This window comes from Lates calcarifer, linkage group LG6 (assembly GCF_001640805.2).
Source record: "Lates calcarifer isolate ASB-BC8 linkage group LG6, TLL_Latcal_v3, whole genome shotgun sequence".
Lineage (NCBI taxonomy): Eukaryota > Metazoa > Chordata > Actinopteri > Centropomidae > Lates > Lates calcarifer.
The window spans coordinates 156,970-178,532 of NC_066838.1; the positions used below are offsets into that span (position 1 = coordinate 156,970).

The 21,563-nt window shown below is 40.7% G+C and overlaps 1 protein-coding gene across 1 annotated transcript in view; it reads left to right on the plus strand.

Moving 5' to 3' along the window:
* The window catches only part of LOC108900460 (protein SOGA1-like), a 115,038-nt gene that overhangs the window by 82,487 nt on the left and 10,988 nt on the right, over window positions 1-21,563 (plus strand). Inside the window, 11 exon segments of the mRNA XM_018701506.2 lie at window positions 3,835-4,002; window positions 5,041-5,194; window positions 5,744-6,314; window positions 6,739-7,039; window positions 7,362-7,595; window positions 10,154-10,291; window positions 13,468-13,677; window positions 13,987-14,103; window positions 14,181-14,348; window positions 19,925-20,080; window positions 20,391-20,507. Of these exon segments, the coding sequence (XP_018557022.1) occupies window positions 3,835-4,002; window positions 5,041-5,194; window positions 5,744-6,314; window positions 6,739-7,039; window positions 7,362-7,595; window positions 10,154-10,291; window positions 13,468-13,677; window positions 13,987-14,103; window positions 14,181-14,348; window positions 19,925-20,080; window positions 20,391-20,507 (2,334 nt within the window).

The following is a 21,563-nucleotide window of genomic DNA, read 5'->3' on the forward strand; positions in this document are numbered from 1 at the left end:
GTTGTAAGACTACAGAGTGGACGAGGGTGACGCGACGCATTGTCATGGCATTTTGCACTGAGGATCTTCATTTGTTTGCTTGTGAGTCACACATTATTTCCAAAATAAGGTTTCATAAAACTTCAGTAGATGTAGCCAGGATTATATTATCTCTGTAAGGAACAGAATAATGGTGAGACGGACAACAGATCGTGTTCTTCATTCTCTCGCTTCTGCCAGTCTTTATTTATATACATGCATGTGTGTGATGAAAAAGTTAAACTATGCTCAAGACCAATATTTTCTCTCCTAAGCTCATATCCAGGTCACATTTACATTTAAACATTCAATAAAATGCATTCAGTCAAAACTACAAACAACCGTGGATTACCACTAGATGTCTGTTTTCTAAGAAATTGTTTAATCCAAATTGTTTTGAACAGTGTTATTGAAGGTGGACTATATCAAGGATGTTTAGGCCACCATGTTCATAGGAGTTCATTAAGATTGATTTTCTAATGTGGTGAGTTTTGTTTTTAAACACAAAATTATAGAGCATATTACCAATGGCCTTGGCTGTGGTCTGTTTGTTGGCATCTAGAGGTAACGATGTATAAGTGAGTCGAGATATGCCTTCTGCTTTGGTTAACCCATTCACACATAGTGGTCACTACAGTGGACAGCTTATATGCTTGTATATGCATGGGTTTTGATGGTAGAATTGCATCATCAGTCATGGGGGAGCCCTCATAGCTGAATGGTTAGGGCGTGTACCGTGTGGGCCCCAGTGGTCTGAGCAGGCAGACCCCGGTTCGACTCCCAATCTGGCCAGACCCTTGTCACATGTCATTCGCCTACTCTCTCCTTGTTTTCTGTCTCTCTCTTACTGTCCTTTGAATGAATAAAAAAAATACTTAAAAAAATGCACAGAGTGTTGTTCCATACACTTCCACCAGTCGATGTAAGTCTAACACAAATTTCTCAAAACCAAGATGGCCAACGGATGGCCAGAAATGTTGAGCAGTAGGGCTGCATGATATTAGGAAAACATGCAATATGCAAGCACTGTTGAATATTGTAATTATGATATGATTTGCGATAAATAAACAAATACTTCAGTATACAGCGTTAATGTCTTTCTGCTTTGAACTGAATTGAACAACGAGTAGGCTTTGCTGACACTGAAAAAATAAAATGCATTACAGAGGATGGCTTTAAGTTATATCCTTTCAAGATCACTGGCCCTACCATTGTAAGCACTGGCTGTGCAGCCCTACTGAGCAGCTTAGGAATATCTTGCCAATCTTTCTATAGAGGGAGACCCCTGCAGGCAAAAATGTTTTTGGTGACATCAAGTAACATCTAAGGAATAATACCATTGTTAAAATCTCAGAGTATTGATTTTATATTAGGAGGAAATTATAATAATAATTTTTCCATTAGATGGTTAATTTTTTTTTTGTTTGTGTGTGTTTTTAAAAATGAAGTTTTTGATTGATGCTTGTTGTTAGAACAACCCAAGTGATGAACGATGACAATAGCTTCAATGAACTTTGCTTAGATCTCCCTGACAGCAGATGTTGGTAACTTAAGGTTTAACATTTTCCTCTTAAGCCTGAGGTTCCCTCTGCGCCGGTACCTTTCTGATTTTCATTTCCACCTCTGACAACTTCTGGGTATTCTTTTCACCTGTGAACTTCACTGATCTCATGTTAGTCTTCAGGGTTTCAATCTCCATAAACACACAGTCAATGGATTTTTTCAGTGTCAATGCTGACAGTGTGGCGGTTAATCGTGTTCTCCAAATTATCTTCATGCTCATTGATTAAGGCAGCATGTTGTTTTGTAAATCAGTAAGTGATATATCACCTTTAAGTCTTTTTCCATCTGGTCTGCCCGGAGTATCGGGGTCAGAGTCTGGCACGAGTGACAGGACTGGACTCTGGCTGCGACTGTTGGAGCTGGTATAAGCATGCTTGGAGATGGTGCTGCTGGCGGTTGTTGAGAGCTCCTGGGCATTAGCAGAAGTAGCAGTAGCCTTAGGACCTTTAGGTGAAACTCTCGCCATATTTTTAGTGAAGAGCACCTCAGGGCTGCCCCTCCCTAAACGCAGAACATGTGCTGCGCATAGGGCTTTGTGATGCGATAGGGGCCCTCATTTTATGTGCATATGCAGCACAATCGTACTATTGTGCATGCCATAGTATCATCAGTGAGACCCCCACGCCATTGCTAGCTATGCCTGTAGGTGCCAAGTCAAATCAGCTGAGTGAGTTTGAGAGGAGAGGACCGGAGACAGAGGAGGTCTCAGGTCTGTCGTCTACAGTATCACAGGCATTGCTGCAATAACTGACATCTGACCAATCACTGATCAGAGCAGGAGATGCAGGAGAAGTTGTCTAAGATGCATTTTGAGTCCGTAGCAAGCAAGAGAAAAAAGAAAGAAAAACAAGTGGATGCTCAAGCTTCACTTGAAGGTGAATATTAGGGGTGTAACAATTCAATCAACTTGCGATTTGGTACAATACTCGATACAGGGCTCAGCGGGGCCGGAGTGAGACTCAGACCAGCCAACTCTAGTTTACAACCAGTTTTACTGGTCATATATAATTTTAGCCTTCCTAGTATGTAAGTCTGAAATAGTGCACTATTTTGTTATTCATGATGTATTCTAATTTCCAATTTGACACACATAAGTTCACAACTATCATTTAGCAAATATGAGAACACAATTTTTATGAAATATCAGCCTTTAATAAGATTAATAAGATAAGATTTCATTTAAGAGTTCATTTTTTCACGTTATATGTTGTGTTTTGTTTTGCATAGCTACCACCTTGAGCTTATACCACTAGCTTACCTTGTCACCTCTACCTGGCGCATTTACTGTGTGCTGTGAGTTTGTGTTAATAAAAATAAAAAAAACTCACGTCACACATCGTATCTTCTCTGTCCCACAGTGGAGGGAACAGCTCAAGGATTAAACGTGATTGCATAACCAGTGCTTGTGTTTCCAGTCGGACACGGACCTCCCAGACCAAGCCTACTGTTTGGCTGTAGGAGAACATTACTGTCTATAGAGAATTGCTACTCTGATATTGACTACTGGTGCTCATTCCTAGCGAGTGCAGCCTGTATGATGAGTGCAATCTAACCCCATCTAAAAAAAGAAAAAGAAAAACTTTCACCCAAGGGAGGCTTTGAATCACAAAATGTGACCACACTTTGATGTGCATCACATTTTACTCATCTGTTTCATTTTATTTATTCATTTATTTTTAACCTGTAATATCTGGCACAACTGGATAAAATAATTTTTGTTTAAGTTTTAGATATTACTCACAGTTACTGGTTAAAATAAGGTGATATATGAATTGCAGATTGCCTCAGAGGGAGTCTGTATCATTGTATCACAGATGTGTTGACTTGTCTAATATATGATTATTTTTTCATTTAATTAATCGTCCGTTGCAGTTCTGAACAAAAACCCAAAAGTATTGAAAAGTAATGAAATTGACTAATGTTTAGCTTTGTTATTCAATGAATCACCCAAGACAATAAATAATCCAATGGAGATTTGCCATGCTACATCTTTGACCACACAAGTCTGCTCTGAAAGTCACATATTCACCCAGGCCTTTGGCAGTAAGTTTTGTTTGTTTGCTTGGACATTGTCTTTGTAAAGCATCCTTGGGTCTTGTGAAAGGCGCTATATAAATTGAAGATCATTTCAACAGTAGTGACAGACTTTTGAATGGCAACATGTTTTTGTGTACGTCAGTCTCTCTATGACACAGCATTTTTTGTATTAATGTCACCTCAGTGCTCTCCTCTTGCTCTGTCCAATCATTGCAGGAGGACAGTTCAGACCTGAAGTGTCAGCTCCACTTTGCCAAAGAAGAATCAGCCCTAATGTGCAAGAAGCTGACCAAGCTGGTGAAGGACAGTGAAGCCATGAAGGAGGAGCTGGCCAAGTACAGGTCACTGTACGGTGACGTGGACGCCTCACTCACTGTGGAGGAGGTGAGGGGATGATTGAGAAGATAGAAAGATCTAGATGTTTGGATGATTATTTTGTATTGGAAAGGATTTTACTCATAGAGATTAATGAGCAAATTAGCCCTAACAGATTAGTGGTTAGTGGACAAGGCCAAGGAGCCTTGCAATTTCATATAATTTGAAACTACACTGCTCAAAAATATTAAGGGAACACTTAAATCACACATCGGATCTTGATGAAAGAATTATTCAAGTTGAAAATCCTTACTGATGAACATTGTATAATTTGTTGAGAACAAAATGATGTAACAACAGTCAATGGAAACCAAAATCATCAACCCACTGAGGGCTGGGTTCAAAATCACACAGAAAATCTAAGTAACAAAAAAAAATCACAGGCTGATCCAACTTGTGTGTGGGCTGTGAACACAGGTCACACTAGAGGATGTATGGTCCTCATGCCACCCTCACTGAGTCTGTTTCCGACAGTTTGGTCAGAAACATGCACACCAGAGCCTGCTGGAGGTCATTCTGTAGGACTCTGGCTACAAAATGGTGCCACTAGGCAATTATTGTGGTCGTGGTTTGTAAAGTATAAACAACCTTTCTACTCATTTAAAATTTAAATGGTACTTATTCTTACTTATTGCCAAAAATGCCTGGGAAACCTCTACAGAGGAACATTTATATTGTTTTAGAAACAGCCAAAACACTCAAGCTCATGAAGCTCATGAGCGTTTCAGTTACTAATACTGAAAACTAAACATTAACAAACATTTCAACAAGGAGAATGCTCACTGAAATAATGAACTCTCCATTTTATGTTAATGATTAGCATTTAGATACCCAGGGCTGGTAATGCTGAAAATATTTTTTTTTAACTTTTGACAGAATTGTTGCCCTTCTCAACCGTTAACAGAGTGGTGAAAAAATTGGGGGGGAAAGGGTAGAGGCAGTTAGTATCACTTAAATGATTCATGCCTAAAGGTCAACAGTTAATTAAAACTGTGTGAGTGAACAGGTCCTTATGTCTCTTTTATCCAACCCCCCTCCTCCCCCAAGGTTGCTGACTCCCCCCACACCCGGGAGGCAGAGATCAGAGTCCACCTTAAGCTGGTGGAGGAGGAGGCCAACCTGCTGAGTCGACGCATTGTGGAACTGGAGGTGGAGAACAGAGGGCTCCGAGCAGAAATGGACGACATGAAGGGACCACAAGGTAGTTTTAAACTTGTCTCATCGGTCTGTTATACATTTCTGTAATTCTTTTCTCAGATGCAACCTCTCTGGAGGTACAAGTGATGTTAAATTAATAGCTAGTATTAGCTAATTTAAAAAACCTTGTATGGCAATATGTTAAGATGTTGTTGTAAAATATAGTTGACCCCAGCTGTTTTCATTGATTAATAACCATTGCTGTCATGATTTGAAAGATCAGCAATGCTTACCCTAAAGGCTAAAATTCGTATGATTAGTTGAACTTAGTTAGACAAATGAGCTAACATGTAAAATTTACAAAAGTTTCTCAGCATTAGAACTACATTTGATCAGTTTCAGAGCTAAAAGAAATTAAAAGATAATACTTTGAAACTACATTGGAATTTCAAACCATTAGTTTTAATTAGTTCATTCCATTTTTTATTGTTCTTGCTTGATTTACCTAAATAATACATAATTATAAAACAGCAACTGAGTGCAACTATTATTTTATATTCTTTATCACAAATTATTTCTTCCTCTGTTGGTTTGCCAACTGTTTTTCTCCTAGATGGACCTCAAGAACTTACTGGTGTTGGAGGTGGTCTCGGGATTGGTCTTAGTCTCAGTGGGGGAACCATGGTGCTTGGAGGAGGGGCTTCATCTGAAAACGTCATGGAGCTCCAGAGACACCTCCAGTTTGTGGAGGAGGAAGCAGAGCTACTGAGGAGGTCTCTGATCGAGATGGAGGAACAGAACAAACTCCTGATGAATGAGATCAACCGCTATAAATCTGAACTCCTGCCACTGACCTCCACACTGTCGTCCGATCCCTTAACGGTGCTGACGGACGGGCTGCTCAACGAAAGCCCTGTGCACTCCATACAGGAAGGGGCAGTGCTTATCAGCACTGACATCCCCACCCAGGAGGAGGAGCTCAGATTGGCAAGGCTTCAGATTGGAGAACTGAGTGGGAAGGTGAAGAAGCTGCAGTATGAGAACCGAGTGCTTCTGTCCAACCTGCAGCGCTGTGATCTAGCCTCCTACCATGCTCCTTCTTCCTCATCTTCCACCTCCTCGCTACGACTGGCTCTGGAGACGGAAGCAGAGGCTGGAGACTCAGCTGAGTGCCTACCCACCAGGTAGTTTTTGGATTTTCAAGTTTTCAATTTGGCACCATGAATGTTTGGACAAAATTACAATTGGCAATCCATCCAGTTTTTCAGAGGAGAGAATTTTTAGGAGAGATTTTCTTCCATGAGGTTGATAAGAGATTATAGGAACCCATGGCTATTTAAAATTACAGTATTGCTGAGACTTAAGCATCTCTTGAGCAATACAGACTTAACAAGCAACCAATGCTGGTATTGCATGTCAGCAGTGAACTACTTAGAGACTGAGTTAATTTTTAACAAAACAAACAAGTAGTTGTTCTAGACCTTTCTGTGGTATCACACAGTCACATCCTCGGCAGATGGAGTAGTGAAGGTCAGTTAACTTTTAATCTCAACTTTTAAAGCCAACATAGACAAGAAGTTCTCAAAGTACTCTGTGTTTCCCCATCAGTCCACCCCAGCGCAAAGAGCCAGTAGGGGGTGAGAATGATACCCTGGAGATCAAGGAGCAGAAAAAGAGGATCGAGGACAATGCTGGCCCAACAACCTCACTCACCAGGTGCCTGGAGCAGAAAGACCATGATGACTTCCTGGCTATAAGGGACCAGGCTCGCTTGGTTTCCACAGCGATACAGCTATTGACCTCCCCCGAGTCCAACTGCCTCTCCTCATCCCCATCCATCTATCACAAGGTCTGCAGCACGGATGCAGCAGAGCCATGTGACCTGGAGAAACCTCAATCTCACAACCAGGTACATGTCCTCTATTTGGTCTGCTGGTCCTCCATGATACTGTTGAATGAAACCTTTTCATTTTCAAAGATTCAGGCTTTCAAGAATTTCATGAAATATGCTGTAACCTAAACCTAACCTAAAGGTGTGTAAACTAACAAACAAAAGCCTCAGTGACAAAATGTTTCATCTTTTGCTTGGGTGCTTTTTCCTGCAGTGATTGTTTAGCCACCTGTAGTATCAGCCCCGCATGCAGCTTGTCATTTATCAGCCCAAGCCATTCCCTTAGTCAGCTGGTAATGACTGACTGTTTGATAAATTCTGTTATATCTTTGCTCCCCAGATTTCAGAGCTTTCTGACCTGGCAGACCAACCTCTGGTTGGTGCTCTGACCAGCAGACTTCAGGCCCTACATGCACAGCTGCAGGCCTTTGTGGAGCGAGTAGACAGCCTGGGTAAACCCCCAGCAGGTGTGAGGGACCCTCAGGTTGAAGGAGCACCCCCCCTGGCCTCATCCTGCACCTCCCTTCCGTGCCCTGGAGACAACCACAATGGACTTAACCCTGCTGAGCAGAAGGTAAAAGACAAGAAAACACACACTTCTCTTCTTCACTCCTTGTCACACTTTCTCTTTCATTTACCACCAGTCTTTTTTTTAAGCTTTTTCTTTTGTTGGACCTTATTTTCTGTTTTCACTAGGTTCTTTTGCTATTCTATAGATTTATGTTTTGTCCCATGCCTAACAATTAGTTTGGCTGACTAACACTCCTGATCCCATTTAAACATGCTGCTTTAGTTTCTCCTCACAGTGAAGAATGGAATTACACAGCACGCTCAACTCTGATGCACCCCCAGCAATGCCCTGACAACAGATAATAACAACAAACATGAGATTAAATAAGACAGTGAGATAACAAACATCAGGCTAATGCCTTATTCTGGCGTAGCAGACTAGTTAAAATGTTTATTGATTAATTTTCATTCAGATCTGTTGAGTAAAAAAGAAAACACTTTTCATCTCTGTTTCTCAAGAATGATAAAGCCCTCAAAATTCTTGTCTTGTAAAATTGTGAAAATAAATCATGACTGTACAGATGTATCAGATGAAGTCAGATTTGAGCTGCCTGTGTAAACCTCTCCACAGAGTTCCATCCATGTCCTTTGCATGCTGTTAGATCGCCTCTTAACCTGGTATTTAAATGCTGCTTTAGGCCTCAAATGGAGCCTGTTTGTTGCATGGACAAGCTTATTAAGAGCACATAAAGCACCATTTATTTATATGTATTCTCAATGGCAGATTATAAAACCAATTCAACGTACAGTCTGGGGTCACATCTGTGTGGTTGAGAAGTACCGGTCACAACTATTTTCAGTCAAACTGACATTATATCCATGGATTTAATCACAGTAATGATACATCTGAGCTACTGTCTGAACCCTATCAATTAGTGAGGTGGATTCTGTTGCCTGTAGCTGACTCGCAAATAATAAACAATACTAATAGTCTGGTACTGCTTCATTTTGTTTAAAACTGTGAATAAAGTCAGAAATGGTAAGGAAAAGATCAATTAAAGTCTATTTTTTATTTTAGCTGCTGTTTAGTCTGACACCAGATACAGAGCTCTCTCCAGTGTAGGAACTGGTACAATTCAATTTACAGTTTCTGATAAGACTACAACATCAAATGAAAATTACTGGAGTCTGAGAGCAGAAGCAAATAGTTATTCAAATCTGTCATTTATGTGCCAAAAAAGTAGGAATCTTTCAGAGATTATGATTGGAAGAGTTGTCCACACAGATTTCTGTGAGCTTGGTCTAAATATATTTCCAGACATATTTCATAAATTTCATTCTGTGTTTGAAAAGCTTCACTTGGAAACTCTTGGGTTATAGCTGATTGTCAGTGATTTATGATGTGTACTCGGTGGTCCATATAAAATTCAACATAACATCCACAAAGTTATTAAGCACATTGGAATGATCAGAGACTTTAAATCTACTCAGCTGGCTTATTTTTCTATGTACTATAGATGGCACATTTTTCCTTTGCCTTGGACTGTCAGGAATACATTTAAAATACATACAATCTGATCAAAATGCCTCACTAAAAAACAAAAACAAATGAGTTTATGTTGGGAAAAAAAGTCCCTCAGAGTTAAATCAAAAATTAAAATCGAATTTGCTTTTAAAGGTGGAGATTTTTGCAATTTGGAATACTGCCTTTACAACAAACATGTTTCTTGTTTCCAAAATCTGTTTTCTATTCTGATCTAATCTAATTTGCCTGTGATGAAAATATACATAGTTCTGAGTGAGTAAACTACGATGTTGAGACTCCATTAGAGGCCAATTTTGAGTCCCAGCACCCATCCAATCTCTCCTCCACTCTCCTTCCTCTCTCCTCTTCTCTTCATCCCTTCCTCCTTCCATCCTTTCTTCTGCACGGGCCAACCATAACCATTGGTTTCTGCACTTCACTTCCACCTCCCCCTTTCCCTCTTTTTTCTCCAATCTTCATGCCTCTTCATCCTCACCATCTTCCTTACTGCTTCTCCACTTTCCTCTGATTCCCTTTCCCTCTTCTGTTACCTTCCTTGTCTCTCTCCTTTCCTTCCCCATCTCACTTGCATTTGTTTCTTTTTCACCCCCTCTTCGCTCTGACATTTCATCTTAACCACCTTACTCCTCTTGCCTTCCTGTTTTGTCTTTTCTCTCCTCCTTCCTCTCCCTCTCTCCGATTGCTGTTTTCCTCATCTCTCCAACTTTGCTACCTTCTTCCCATCTTTCCTCTCCTCCCCCTCAGCCCTTCATTCTGCCCTCTATCCTCCTCTTCTTTATTTTCTCCACCCTCTCCTTCTCCTCTCTGACCAAGCTCTTCTTCCTCTACATCCTTTTCTTTGTCTTGTGAGATCCATAAATAATTTCTGTTATGTTTTATTTATCATTTTTCTGAATGTCACATGGATTGACACCATCACGGTTGTTTTTCTTATTGTTGTGTATGTTTGTCTTATTTTCTATCATTTCCTCCTTTTGGTTCTACAACTCCTCCTTCCTGTCTCTCCCTCTTTCCTTTATGATTTTTTTTTTGTTTATTTGTTTTTTCTTCATTAACTTGCCCATGCATGCATGCAGCAGCCTCATTATAGGGACCAATCAGAGCCAGAGGTGAAAGGACAAACTAAAGAGAACAGCCAATCAAACAGCAACGAGGCACAAAATCTGGGAACCAGCCGGCTGGAGCAGGAAGAGGAGGAGACGGATGATGCAATGGTAAGTCGCTCAAAATCACAATCATTCAAAACAAGACAGACAGAAACATACAGACTAGAAAAGTTTCAGCCCCAGCTGTGTCAGGGCTGACAGCTAGTGATTTTTTTCAGCCAGAATCTGACATGAGCCTGAAAACAAGGTTTTAATCTCAAAACTCTCGCACTGTCTTGTAAACACGGACAGACAGACAAACACTATGAGCCTGGGTGTTCACAGTCTACAGGGCAACAAACATAAGCTCCAGTCTACTCCTTCTACAGCCTGTCCAACATAATGAAGTGACTAAGGAAACTGACTAAATTTGAAAAGGACCCTAACCGATATTTTTTACATTAACAATGGATAAAATGCATACTTTTATTTGCAACTATCATACTGATGACAGACAATTATTGCCCACTTCTGCGGTTCGTCTCATGTCCACAGAATGTGTGTAATGTATTTCAGTTAATTGTCTCACTTTAATCTTCTTGTTTACTCTCTACTGCTCTCATCAGAGTCGTGTTTGGCCACAGTGGACAGCTATTATCAGAGAAAAATCTGTAAATTTGTTCAATCAAATGTGATTTGGGGCAACAAGCCAACCCACCCATCATCAGGAACTGCACTTGTCCGTGGGTCATAGTAGCTTGCGGAACAGTATCATAGAATGAGGTGTGTGCTTGGACTCCAGTTGGAAAAACGTGTTTATTTCCAACAGAGTCTAGTCATGGTCTAATTCATTCATTTCTCCCTTGTCCGGTGGCTTCCTGCGTTGTGCTGAATTTGAAGAAGGCTCACTCCGTGGATATCACAGGATGAGTTTATTTGCTGACAGAAGGAAGTATAACAAAATTCTCCAGTCAATTGAGATCGAGTATGTTTGCCCTTCTCCAATAGAGAACAACAACAAACGGAGCGAGCAGGAAACTGTAGCACAATACATGAAAACATAAAAAGAAACATATAAGACAGGGGGAAGTACAACAAATTCTACAGTCAGTTGAGATCAAGTATGTTTGCCCCTACACAGAGTAAATTACAAGAACATTTTAGCATGTTACACCTTAAGTTTTAAATTAGCAAGTAAGATAACATGCAGAACTTCACGGACTGTGACACTTACTTCTCACATAGAGAACAACAACAAAAGGGGAGAGCAGCAGGCCCCTTTTATAGGGAGGGACCCCCAAAAGTGCACATAGGGATGCAAAAACATAACCTCAAATGCTCAACCTATTACTGTAATTATACATGTCAGGTGTCAATAACTATTTACATAGATTTTGTGTAATTCTAACTAATTAACATGTTATTACTAATACTGTTAAAATAGCCAAATGAGCAGCAAGTGAAGGCCAACATTTTCTACTGTAACATTTCATCTTAAATGTTAATATTTGCTGAATACAATGTTAGTACAATCTGTAATGTACATACCTGTTTTGTACACTCACATTACTTCCTCCTGAGCAAACCCACATCGACAGGAAACTCTGCAAAGGTCAATTAAGGGCTCATTTAGACACACATTTGTGCACACACATGCACAAGCTGTAGCTTAAAGCTATTGATGTTATAAAGCGGTGGCAAACTCGTACTCAGCAACACAGAGCTGTAAACAAACATAAACAGTGACCTCACCGTCAGCTGCGGCAGACAGGAAGAAGAGACCTTTGTTTAGATGACCTTTTGCTGGTGTGTCTCCATGGTAACCAGAGTTGTGTGTGTTTCTGCATCTTTATCCAAGACTCGGGGTGAATGGGAGAGGGAGACAAAACTAGAATGAAAGAAAGATAACAAGAGAGTGTTACATATTCTAGATGCCTACAGTTTTGTTTGCAGCAGTGATGAATAGAGCATAGCAGCAGACACAGCAACACATATAGCCAGTTTTTACATTAACTCAGTATTCAGCATAATACTGCCACTTATATTCATACAAGAGCTTGGATTATAGCTCAGCTAATACTGGACAATAGTCTAACCATCCACCTTCCAAACCTTGGAGCTTCAGTGTGACATTAAGTCTTGACACATGGATAGAATTACAAAAAAACAGGCCACAAAATGTAATTTGTTTAGCTTTAGAGGTGCTGGTAGGCATATTCTTCAACTCTGGACAGAGACAGGCCTGTTGTGTCCCCCTGCTCCCAGTCTAAACTTGGCTGACCACATCCTGACTCCAGGACATTTTGGGAAACATGCTTAATAGCTTTTTTCTGCTGAGACTTAGATTAGGAGACTGATTTCATTGTTTTATCCATCTAATATTATGAGGCAAGAGTCAGTTAGCGTAGCCTAGCATAAAGAATGAAAGCAAGGGGATACAGCTAACCTGGTCTTTTCCTAAGTTCAGAAATACAGCCATCAGAACTAATAACATTGTATGGGGGATTGCATGCCATAACTATTTCTCATTGAATGCAGTGGCTTTCTGGAATCACAGTGTAGTTACACAACCAGCACTGCACTCTGCAGCAAAGCACTCCATTGTTTAACTCCCTTTAAAACCACAGCTACATAGTTAGGGCCCAAGCACTAGCATGCAAAGACCCTATTGTAATAAAATCACCTAAACATGCTCCAAAACTTACAAAACTTTGCACACACATCAGACCTGGTGAAAATTGACATCTGATAGGGATTTGTTAATTGGCACCATAAAATGGCTCCTCAGCGCCCCCTGGACATACTTAAAACCCCTTGCATTGGCTTAGTTTGTTCGAGGTGAACGAAATTCTGAGCATGATATAACATGCCAAAACACACCAAAAAGTCTCTTGACAGCATGGCCTCAAACCTACAGGAAATCGGCCATTTTAATTTGAAAATATTTGATCAAACTCCTCCTACAGTTTTTATCATATCAACCTCAAACTTGGTCAGGATACTCTCAAGGCCTTTGTGATTAAAATGTATTAAAAGATTTTGTTGATGTCAAAGGGTGTGGCCGTGGCCTAGGCATGATGTAACATGCCAAGACGCACCAAAAAGTCTCTTGAAATCATGACTTAAACCTACAGGAAGTCAGCCATTTTGATTTTATTGCACAAATTTTGATTGTTTTTTTTGTTTTTTTTTCAAACTTGGTCAGGATACTCTTAAGGCCTTTGTGATTAAAATTTTTTAAAAGATTTTGGGGGATAATGGGGGCAGGAAGGGACTCATTCGTTCTGTGTCCGGTGGTCACGCAGGCTCTGCTCCACCGAGATTTCCAGCTGCAGAGTTTGGGTCTCCGGGCTCGGCTGCAGCAGAAGTTGTGGAACCAGGAAAGGACTCTGCTGGTCCAGGAGTCTCAGCACCTCAAGCAGGCCCTCTTACTGCTCAGCCTCAAATTACGCTGCTTCCTCAAACAGTGGAGGCTGGGCTGCAAGAAGGACACAGAATGGAAAGACATCTTGGAGGTATGAGGGGAGGTAAAGCACAGTGGCTTTGCTTCTGTCAGAGTTGGTACTGTTTACATATATCCTTATTTTGACCAGAAATATTGATTTGATTTGAATCTGGTCCTATGCAGGAAATAATTATCTGTGGTAAAAAGGTAAAAGTGATTTCATTTAACAAAATTAAAATATAAAAACATTTTAAAAATCCTTTTAAAAAATCATGAAACTGTCCCATGAGATACTGGATGATAATGGATGACAATGCATTATGTTGAAGGCAGAGGTGAATGATTGACTGGTGGTCGTGCATTTTGATTTGTTCTTTAGATGAACAGCCCAAAGGATCTCTACTTGCTGTTGGAGGGGGAAAACCTGACAAGCCCCACCCACCAGACTGACAAGCCATGTGCTGCTGACGAATGGCCTCTCAGCCCAACTATCAAGGTAAGGAAAATGACACACACACAAGCAGACACACACAGTCACACACTCTTATGTGCATTTCCTGTCATTCCCTGTAGTCAAGTGCTGTGAGCAGCACTTTGGCAGACCTGAGGTTGGCGCTGCAGGATCTGAGTGGTGAGCTGCGACAGGAACGACAAGGCTCTCAGGAACTCACTCAGCAGTTTGCAAAAGCCAAGGCATCATGGGAAGTGGAGAGGACCGAACTACAGAGTCTCATCACACAGGTAGGGGATGAAGCACTGCTATAATTTTCTTTTTTAACTTTTTTTTTGGTCATGAAATTGAATACATGGAACAATTTATCACGCTTTTTTATGTTATTCTACAAAACTTAGTCCAAATATTTTGCTCTTTTCAAAGAGAACTGTGGGGCAGTCTATTAGGAGAATGAAGACTGAAATGCTTTTCAGTTTTATTGGCTCTAATAAAATGGAGGATGTGGTGCAACAATGTGTCATACTCCTTTTATTCAAAATTCTTCTGTGTCATCCATTAATCGAATAAGCTGATGTATTTTCTAAACAAACTAAACAAATTCAGGACAAGAGGAAAAATGAATGTGGTGGGAAGATTAGACAAAATGGCCTCCTCAGGAAATTGGTAAATGAAGCACACCGTCCATCGAATACAGAAGTTTGAAGCTACCAAGCCTGACAAGTCAAAGAAATGAATCCAAGAGACTTTTCCTTGCAAGCTTTTGTACCTGCTTGCATGTTATTGGACAGTTAATAGTACACCTAGAGGGCAACAGACAGACGGAGAGAGAAGCTGCTCTTAAGTGGTCAATATTAATTTCCAAAAGTGATCTTTAAAATGACGATCCCCTATTAGGTAAATTCCTAATTCTCAATCTGTCAAGTGTTCATCCAAGCTTTTCTTTTCCCTCTGTCTCGTCTAGAGGCAATGATTAAGGGTTTAAATATTTTAACCTCCTCTCCTCCCTCATTGTCTCGCTGTCTGTCTCATAACAGCAGCAGAGACTGTAACAGTGCTAATTAATGGCCTCTGAGATGGAACACAGCCTGTGTTACTGCCTGGAAATTGAGAAAAAGTAAAGTTGGGGAAATTAGAAATGTTTTTTCATGTGTTCTTACTTCATGCCCCTGAGTGTATATTGTCCCACTATCATATACACCCAATGTATGTAAAAAAAATGCATTTTAGGTCTAGGTATCACTATTAAATGTGTTTTCTTGACAATCAGGGGCATATAGAAAGATACCTTTGTCTGTAAGCTAACTTATACTAGCAGTATTAAGACTGTGTTGTGGATTATCTATATGTTGGACCCCGACGCAGGACACAGGACACCAAGGGAGTAGAGAAGGAAGTAGTTTTATTGCGACAGCAATAAAGTACAACAGATGAGCAAAAAGGGGGTTGAGGGAAAAGTCCAGGACTGGGAGTCAGGTAGTGGAGCCAGGTGAGGGGAGAACGAGTCCGGGGGGAGAAGCCAGGAGGTCTGCTGGGACAAGTGAGGGATCCCCAGGGGTGGACGAAGGCACTGGCAGAAGACTGTGACACACACAGAAAGAGTTACCAAAAATATTTTTTCTCAAAGACAGCTAGACTGAGGAACCAGTAGTTACCACATGGGTGGACAGAACAAACTGGCGCGAGTGGAGGTCAGACCAGGGATGATAAGCGGTAGATGATGAGTGATAGATTGCAGCTGTGCCGGTGCCACGCCACGCCCCTGTAGGAAAGCACACACACAAACACAGAGGGAGAAGGGAAGACGGGACAGACACAAAAACTGGACCGGAGCTGGGGAAGAGAATGGGGACCATGACAGACAGCTTGTAGTTAGGGTTGTATCTGGTTGTTAGCAAACAATTCAATTCAATTAAATTCAGTTTTATTTATATAGGGCCGAATCACAACAAAAGTCATCTCAAGGAACTTTTCATATAGAGCAGGACTAGACTGTACTCTTTAGATTATTATAATTACAGAGAGAGTTCCCTACAGTTCCCTACCGTGAGCAGCACTAGGCAACAGTGGCAATGAAAAACTTCCTTTTAAGAGGCAGAAACCTCGAGCAGAACCAGACTCAGGGTGGGCGGCCATCTGCCTCGACTGGTTGCGTTGCAAAAGGGTGGTGGGGGAATAGGGACAGGAGAACATATAGATAGTGGTAATAATAGTAATGACAGTTAAAGTAGTGATTACAAGTAACAGTAATACTGGAAGCAGCACTAATAGTTTCTAACAGCAGGTGTTGAGTGGAGTTGTAGGAGGAGCAGGAGGCCCATCATCACAAATCAGACAAAAATATCTGCAGAAAGAGACAGAAGAGGAGAGAGAGGCAAAAAAGCACAAAACTATGAGAAAGGGAAGATATCGGGTTAGTAACATGCATTTATGGGATATGAATCCATGCAGAGAGAGACCAAGGGAGAGAGGGAAGCTCACTGCATCATGGGAAATCCCCCAGCAGTCTAGGCCTATAGCAGCAAAACTAAGGGATGGTTCAAGCCTGAGCCAACCCAAACTGTAAGCTTTATCAAAGAGGAAAGTTTTAAGCCGACTCTTAAAGGTACAGAGGGTGTCTGCCTCCTGGACCCAGACTGGGAGAAGGTTCCACAGTAGAGGAGCCTGATAACTGAAGGCTCTGCCTCCCATTCTACTCCTGGAAACTCTGGGAACTACTAGTCAACCAGCATTCTGGGAGTGCAATGTTCTGGTGAAATTGTATGGAACTGTAAGGTCTTTAAGATAGGATGGAGCCTGACCATGAAAGGCTTTGTAGATGAGGAGGATTTTGAATTCTGTCCTGGATTTGATTGGGAACCAATGTAGAGAGGCAAACACAGGAGAAATATGATCTCTTTTTGAGATTCACCTTGGCCGAAACCAATTTAACATGTCAAACTGTGCAAGGACATCCAATCACAACCAAAGTTTTATTTTTTATTATATTTGACTGTGTTGCACTTAAGCTCTTAATTTTGTCAAACTGAAACACAAAGACACACATCTTTGCAACACTTAAATGCCATTCTTTTCAAACAATGTCCTATATGTCAAACAGTTTGATGGAAATTAACTTTGGCCATTCAGCCTGATAAACAAACAATCAGTGAGGTAGAAATTATATCCAGGGCTCTGAAAGCATGCAAACCTGGCTCCTTTTTCTCCCTTTGATTGGTCATCCATTCTGACCCATGTTACAAACACCTGCTGTGTGTGTGATGATACAGAGTGAGCAGCTGGAAGCTCATTAATCACATCTGTTGAATATAGAGCAGTCATAATTGATGTCTCAGTTGTGACTGAGACAACTGAGACATCAATGTGTAACTCAAATGAGTCGCCATACATAATGACAAACTAGGTTGTTTCTTCAAATATGCCTAGTTTGACTGCCCAGAAAATGACACAAGTTATCTTGGCTTAGATTAGTATGAGGGCCAGAAGCAGGGGGATTTAACTAGTTTGGCTCTGTCCCAAAAAAAAGCACTTAACAGCTATTTACATTACCATATTTAACCCGTGTATCATCTGTACATATTACATAATATCTAGGCTATGACTTTTTAAGAGTAATTAATGTCAAACTTGATAACAGTCTTATTGAAAAACATGGCATCACCGTATATATTTTTTTAAATCTCCAAATGACTTATTTGTGTTGCTATACATTTTAGCTTCTGTGCTGAGAATTGTTCAGCCTCTGTGAATAAGTGTGTGTTCTATAAACATGTGTTATTTATATTTGTTGCTTTACTGTAGGTCAGCACTTATCTGCAGATTAACAGCAAATCAGACCTCAAGCATTTTTGCTCATTTAGTATTTAACTTGAACATATTCTACAGGATGGGCTCATTAATTGGTGTTTGTTGCTACAGTGCTATTAGTAGCCCTGGGCTCTTTCTATAAATACTTTATTCTGTTTCTATGAATAATTGCTTCTGTGTAGATACATGAGAAAAACAGCTAAAAAGCCATATGATGAATGTATCAGGGGAAATATTTAATTAGTGTCTGAGTTTTAGATTTGATGTAGATGTAGAAAGATTCTTCAATGAGCAGGAACTGAAATCTTCTGATGAGATTGTTCTACTAAAACCTAATTAATAAATATATTTTTTATATTCAGGGTTTCTTGTAGAATAAATAGGAGTAATTAAACTTGCCTTATGGTGACCATTGAATCGTGAACCAGATGTCTCTCATCCACCAGTCATCCAGTAAAATCACTCCCCTCTTAATGCCTCAGCAGTAAACCTCATTAAGATGTGGGACTTGTTAGGCCACACTCATCATTAACATACTCTGTTGCCATAAGAGAAGGGAGCTGGGGTAAGTGTGCTTTTGTTGCACTGTGACTGGCTGCCAGACAGTTTCATTAATGCCTTATACGGACTCCAGTGCCACCGAGCCAGACTGAATGAGGTAGAGGGAGGATTGATGGGTCTGGGGTGCCTATATATGTGTGTGCCTGTGTGCCTGTGTGTGTGTGTGTGTGTGTGTGTGCGCGCGCATTCACATGCACATGCTTGCCTGTCAAATTGATGGGCCCAGTAGTGTTGGCTGGGTGAGCTATGAGGCTCAGGCAGAGGAAAAGGGAAAGCAGAACTGCTCATAAAAATTTCAAGCAATCCTACTTACAGTCTTTGTGACAACTGGCCAGATACATGGAGAGCTAAAAACAGGGGTGAGAGAGCTCAAAATAGAGAGTGACAAAACTGTAGAGAAAGAGAGTGAAAGGGTGAGATGGAGATAGAGAGTGTGAGAAGTTGTTAGAGGTACAGAGATAGGGAACGAATAGCTGGGGGATCTCCATAGAGGATTAAGGATTAATTTATTTCAATTCAATTCAACTTTATTAATAACATAACAATAGTCATCTCAAGGCACCTTTCATATAGAGCAGGTCTAGACCATACTCTTTAAAATAGGTATTTACAGAGAGAGACCCAACAGTTCCCACCATGAACAGCACTAGGTGACAGTGGCAAGGGAAAAAATTTCCTTTTAAGGGGCAGAAACCTCGAGCAGAACCAGACTCAGGGTGGACGGCCATCTGCCTCGACCGATTGGGTTAGGTCCGATGTTCCCTCTAAGCTGCGCACCTGCACAATCGCGCACTGCTCCCGCTTTCTCCGTGCACAGCAAAACTATGTAGCACATAAAATTACAGTGTGCGACAGTGTGCACGTCTGATGTTGCTCACAGTGATCCAAGGAATTCTCAGGGAGTTTGTGTGTATGCTCAGACACATGAAAATTAGGGGGAACATTGGTTAAGTTAAATTTTAAGATAAGTTAAATTTTCACCAATTTTAACACTCTGCTTTATCAGGAATAGTTTTATTTTGAGTCTTGTATATTTTTAAATTCAAATTTAACTTTATTAACCCAACGAGGAGATGGCTGTGTAATTTTGCTCAGGTAAAATTTTGACTGCACAGCTTTTATTGGTAAATTGGTATATAGTAGCATGTTTACATTTCAGTTTATCTATTTTCATTCAGAATTACATCTGAAATTAGAAGTACATTTTAACTGATTACCTATGGTATTTTAATAGCAATATATGTCTGTTTTGTTTTGTTTTGTTTTGTTTTGTTACTCCCTAGCACTGTCTCATTTAAGTGTGGTTAATCTGACAATAAGGTCATAACTTTCACTTGGGTAAATCTAAACAGACCAGAAAGATTGATGTAATTTTGTCAAAAAGACACATTTTCTTTGCCAGGTGAGATCAGATTGTGATCAAAACATTGGAGTCATTGTGCAGGCATTACTGTAAGTTTCAGTATTTGCCATTATCTCTCTGCCTTCCACCTTCCAGCTTGAAACCAAAGCAGGTAAATCAACAGCAGCAGCCCTGTCCTCCCCTGATGCTCTGGATCCTCCAGACCTGAAGGTGGCACTGAAAAGGGAGCGTGAAGAACATCAGCACCTCCTGGCTGAGTCCTACGCAGCTGTGATGGATCTAACTAAACAGGTAAATAGTGTATGTGTGTATCAAGTTGGGCTGGGAAACAGTGACTTTGTTGACATGCACAGAGGAAACATTATTTGTAAACTGTGAAAACGTCAGGGCTGATATTTTATCTAGTCTGTTTTTTGCTTTTATGTATGGTGTTTGCTTTTATGTTATGTATTGTGTGTTAAAATATCACAGAAGTATTTGTAGTCTACTTGTACATCATTGTGGGTTTTTCTCTTAAAAATCCTTTGGTGTGCATCAACATCCATCTTTTCTCCTCCTCCTCTCGTCTCTCTCTGCTGTGACCGACTGGTGGATCATTTAGCTTCAGATCGGAGAAAGGAACTGGGGCAGAGAGAAGCTGGAACTGCTGGAAAGGTTTAGCCAGGAGAGAGCACAGTGGGAGCAGAGACTGAGAGAGGCCACTGCACTACAGGGGAAGGTATGAAAGGCTGTGGGTGTTTGAGAGTGTGTGCATATGTGTGTGAGATGTCAAATATGAAGAGACAAGGAACACGTTTATATTTGGGGTGATGGCACCTGAGAGGATGATGGTGTACGTCTAAGATAAGGAGATACATCAGCTCAGTGGATCAGATGTGTGTTTCCTGACATTAGCACTGCACCAAAACCCAGCATCTCCATTCATGCATTTCAGTAAGACTTCTGGAGTTGAATTTTGTCAGCTTTTTCCTCCCCACACATAGTGCAGTATCATCCAGTTAAGCACATTCAAATATAGAGCATATTGCTTTTTACTTGCCAAGAGCTGTCTCCACTGATGGGAAGCAAAGCCAATATTATCTCTTACTTTGCTTCCATTTCTATCACTTCTTTTCTTCCTCTGATGTTCACATGCTAACCCGAGCCTGTCCTGTCTCATAATATCATTTAGCGATAGTGTAGCATCCAGTCAGCCCTCAGTCTAACATGAAAGGATAAAGAAGTGGTACTGTCCAGAGGGCATATTTTAACCTTGTCTTGTGAATGCAAGGGTGACTGAAGCCTTTGGTAACTAAACAGTTGTTAATGCTAACGAGACGGTGACTCTTTCCAGTTGAGAATAAGCATCAGGTTCCTTGTTCATAACCTTTTATGTGCACCAGAGGATTGTTGGATATTATTTAGCACAATGACAACTCTAAAATAAATCGCTGTGACAGTTAATCAATCAAACAAATTTAGTATGGAGGTTTTTGGTTGTTTGGTTGGTTGTCTGTTGGAACAGACCCAAAAATTCACATATTACTGCAACATGTCAGTGTTGCACCAGTGTTTAAAATGGTCATTAGTTGGGGTTGTTTCCACAAACATACACAAAGAAGACCCAGACACACAACTGGTAGGTCAGTGCTCCTCCCAGTATCTCTTTTCTGACTTCTGTACTTGCTTCCTTTGGTGGTTTTCAGTCCGAGGGTGGTTATCGATCCTTTCTCACTCTCTTTCTTTTCCAATCATTCCTTTCTTGGTTGCTTGATGTAGAGCTATTCAGTAGCCT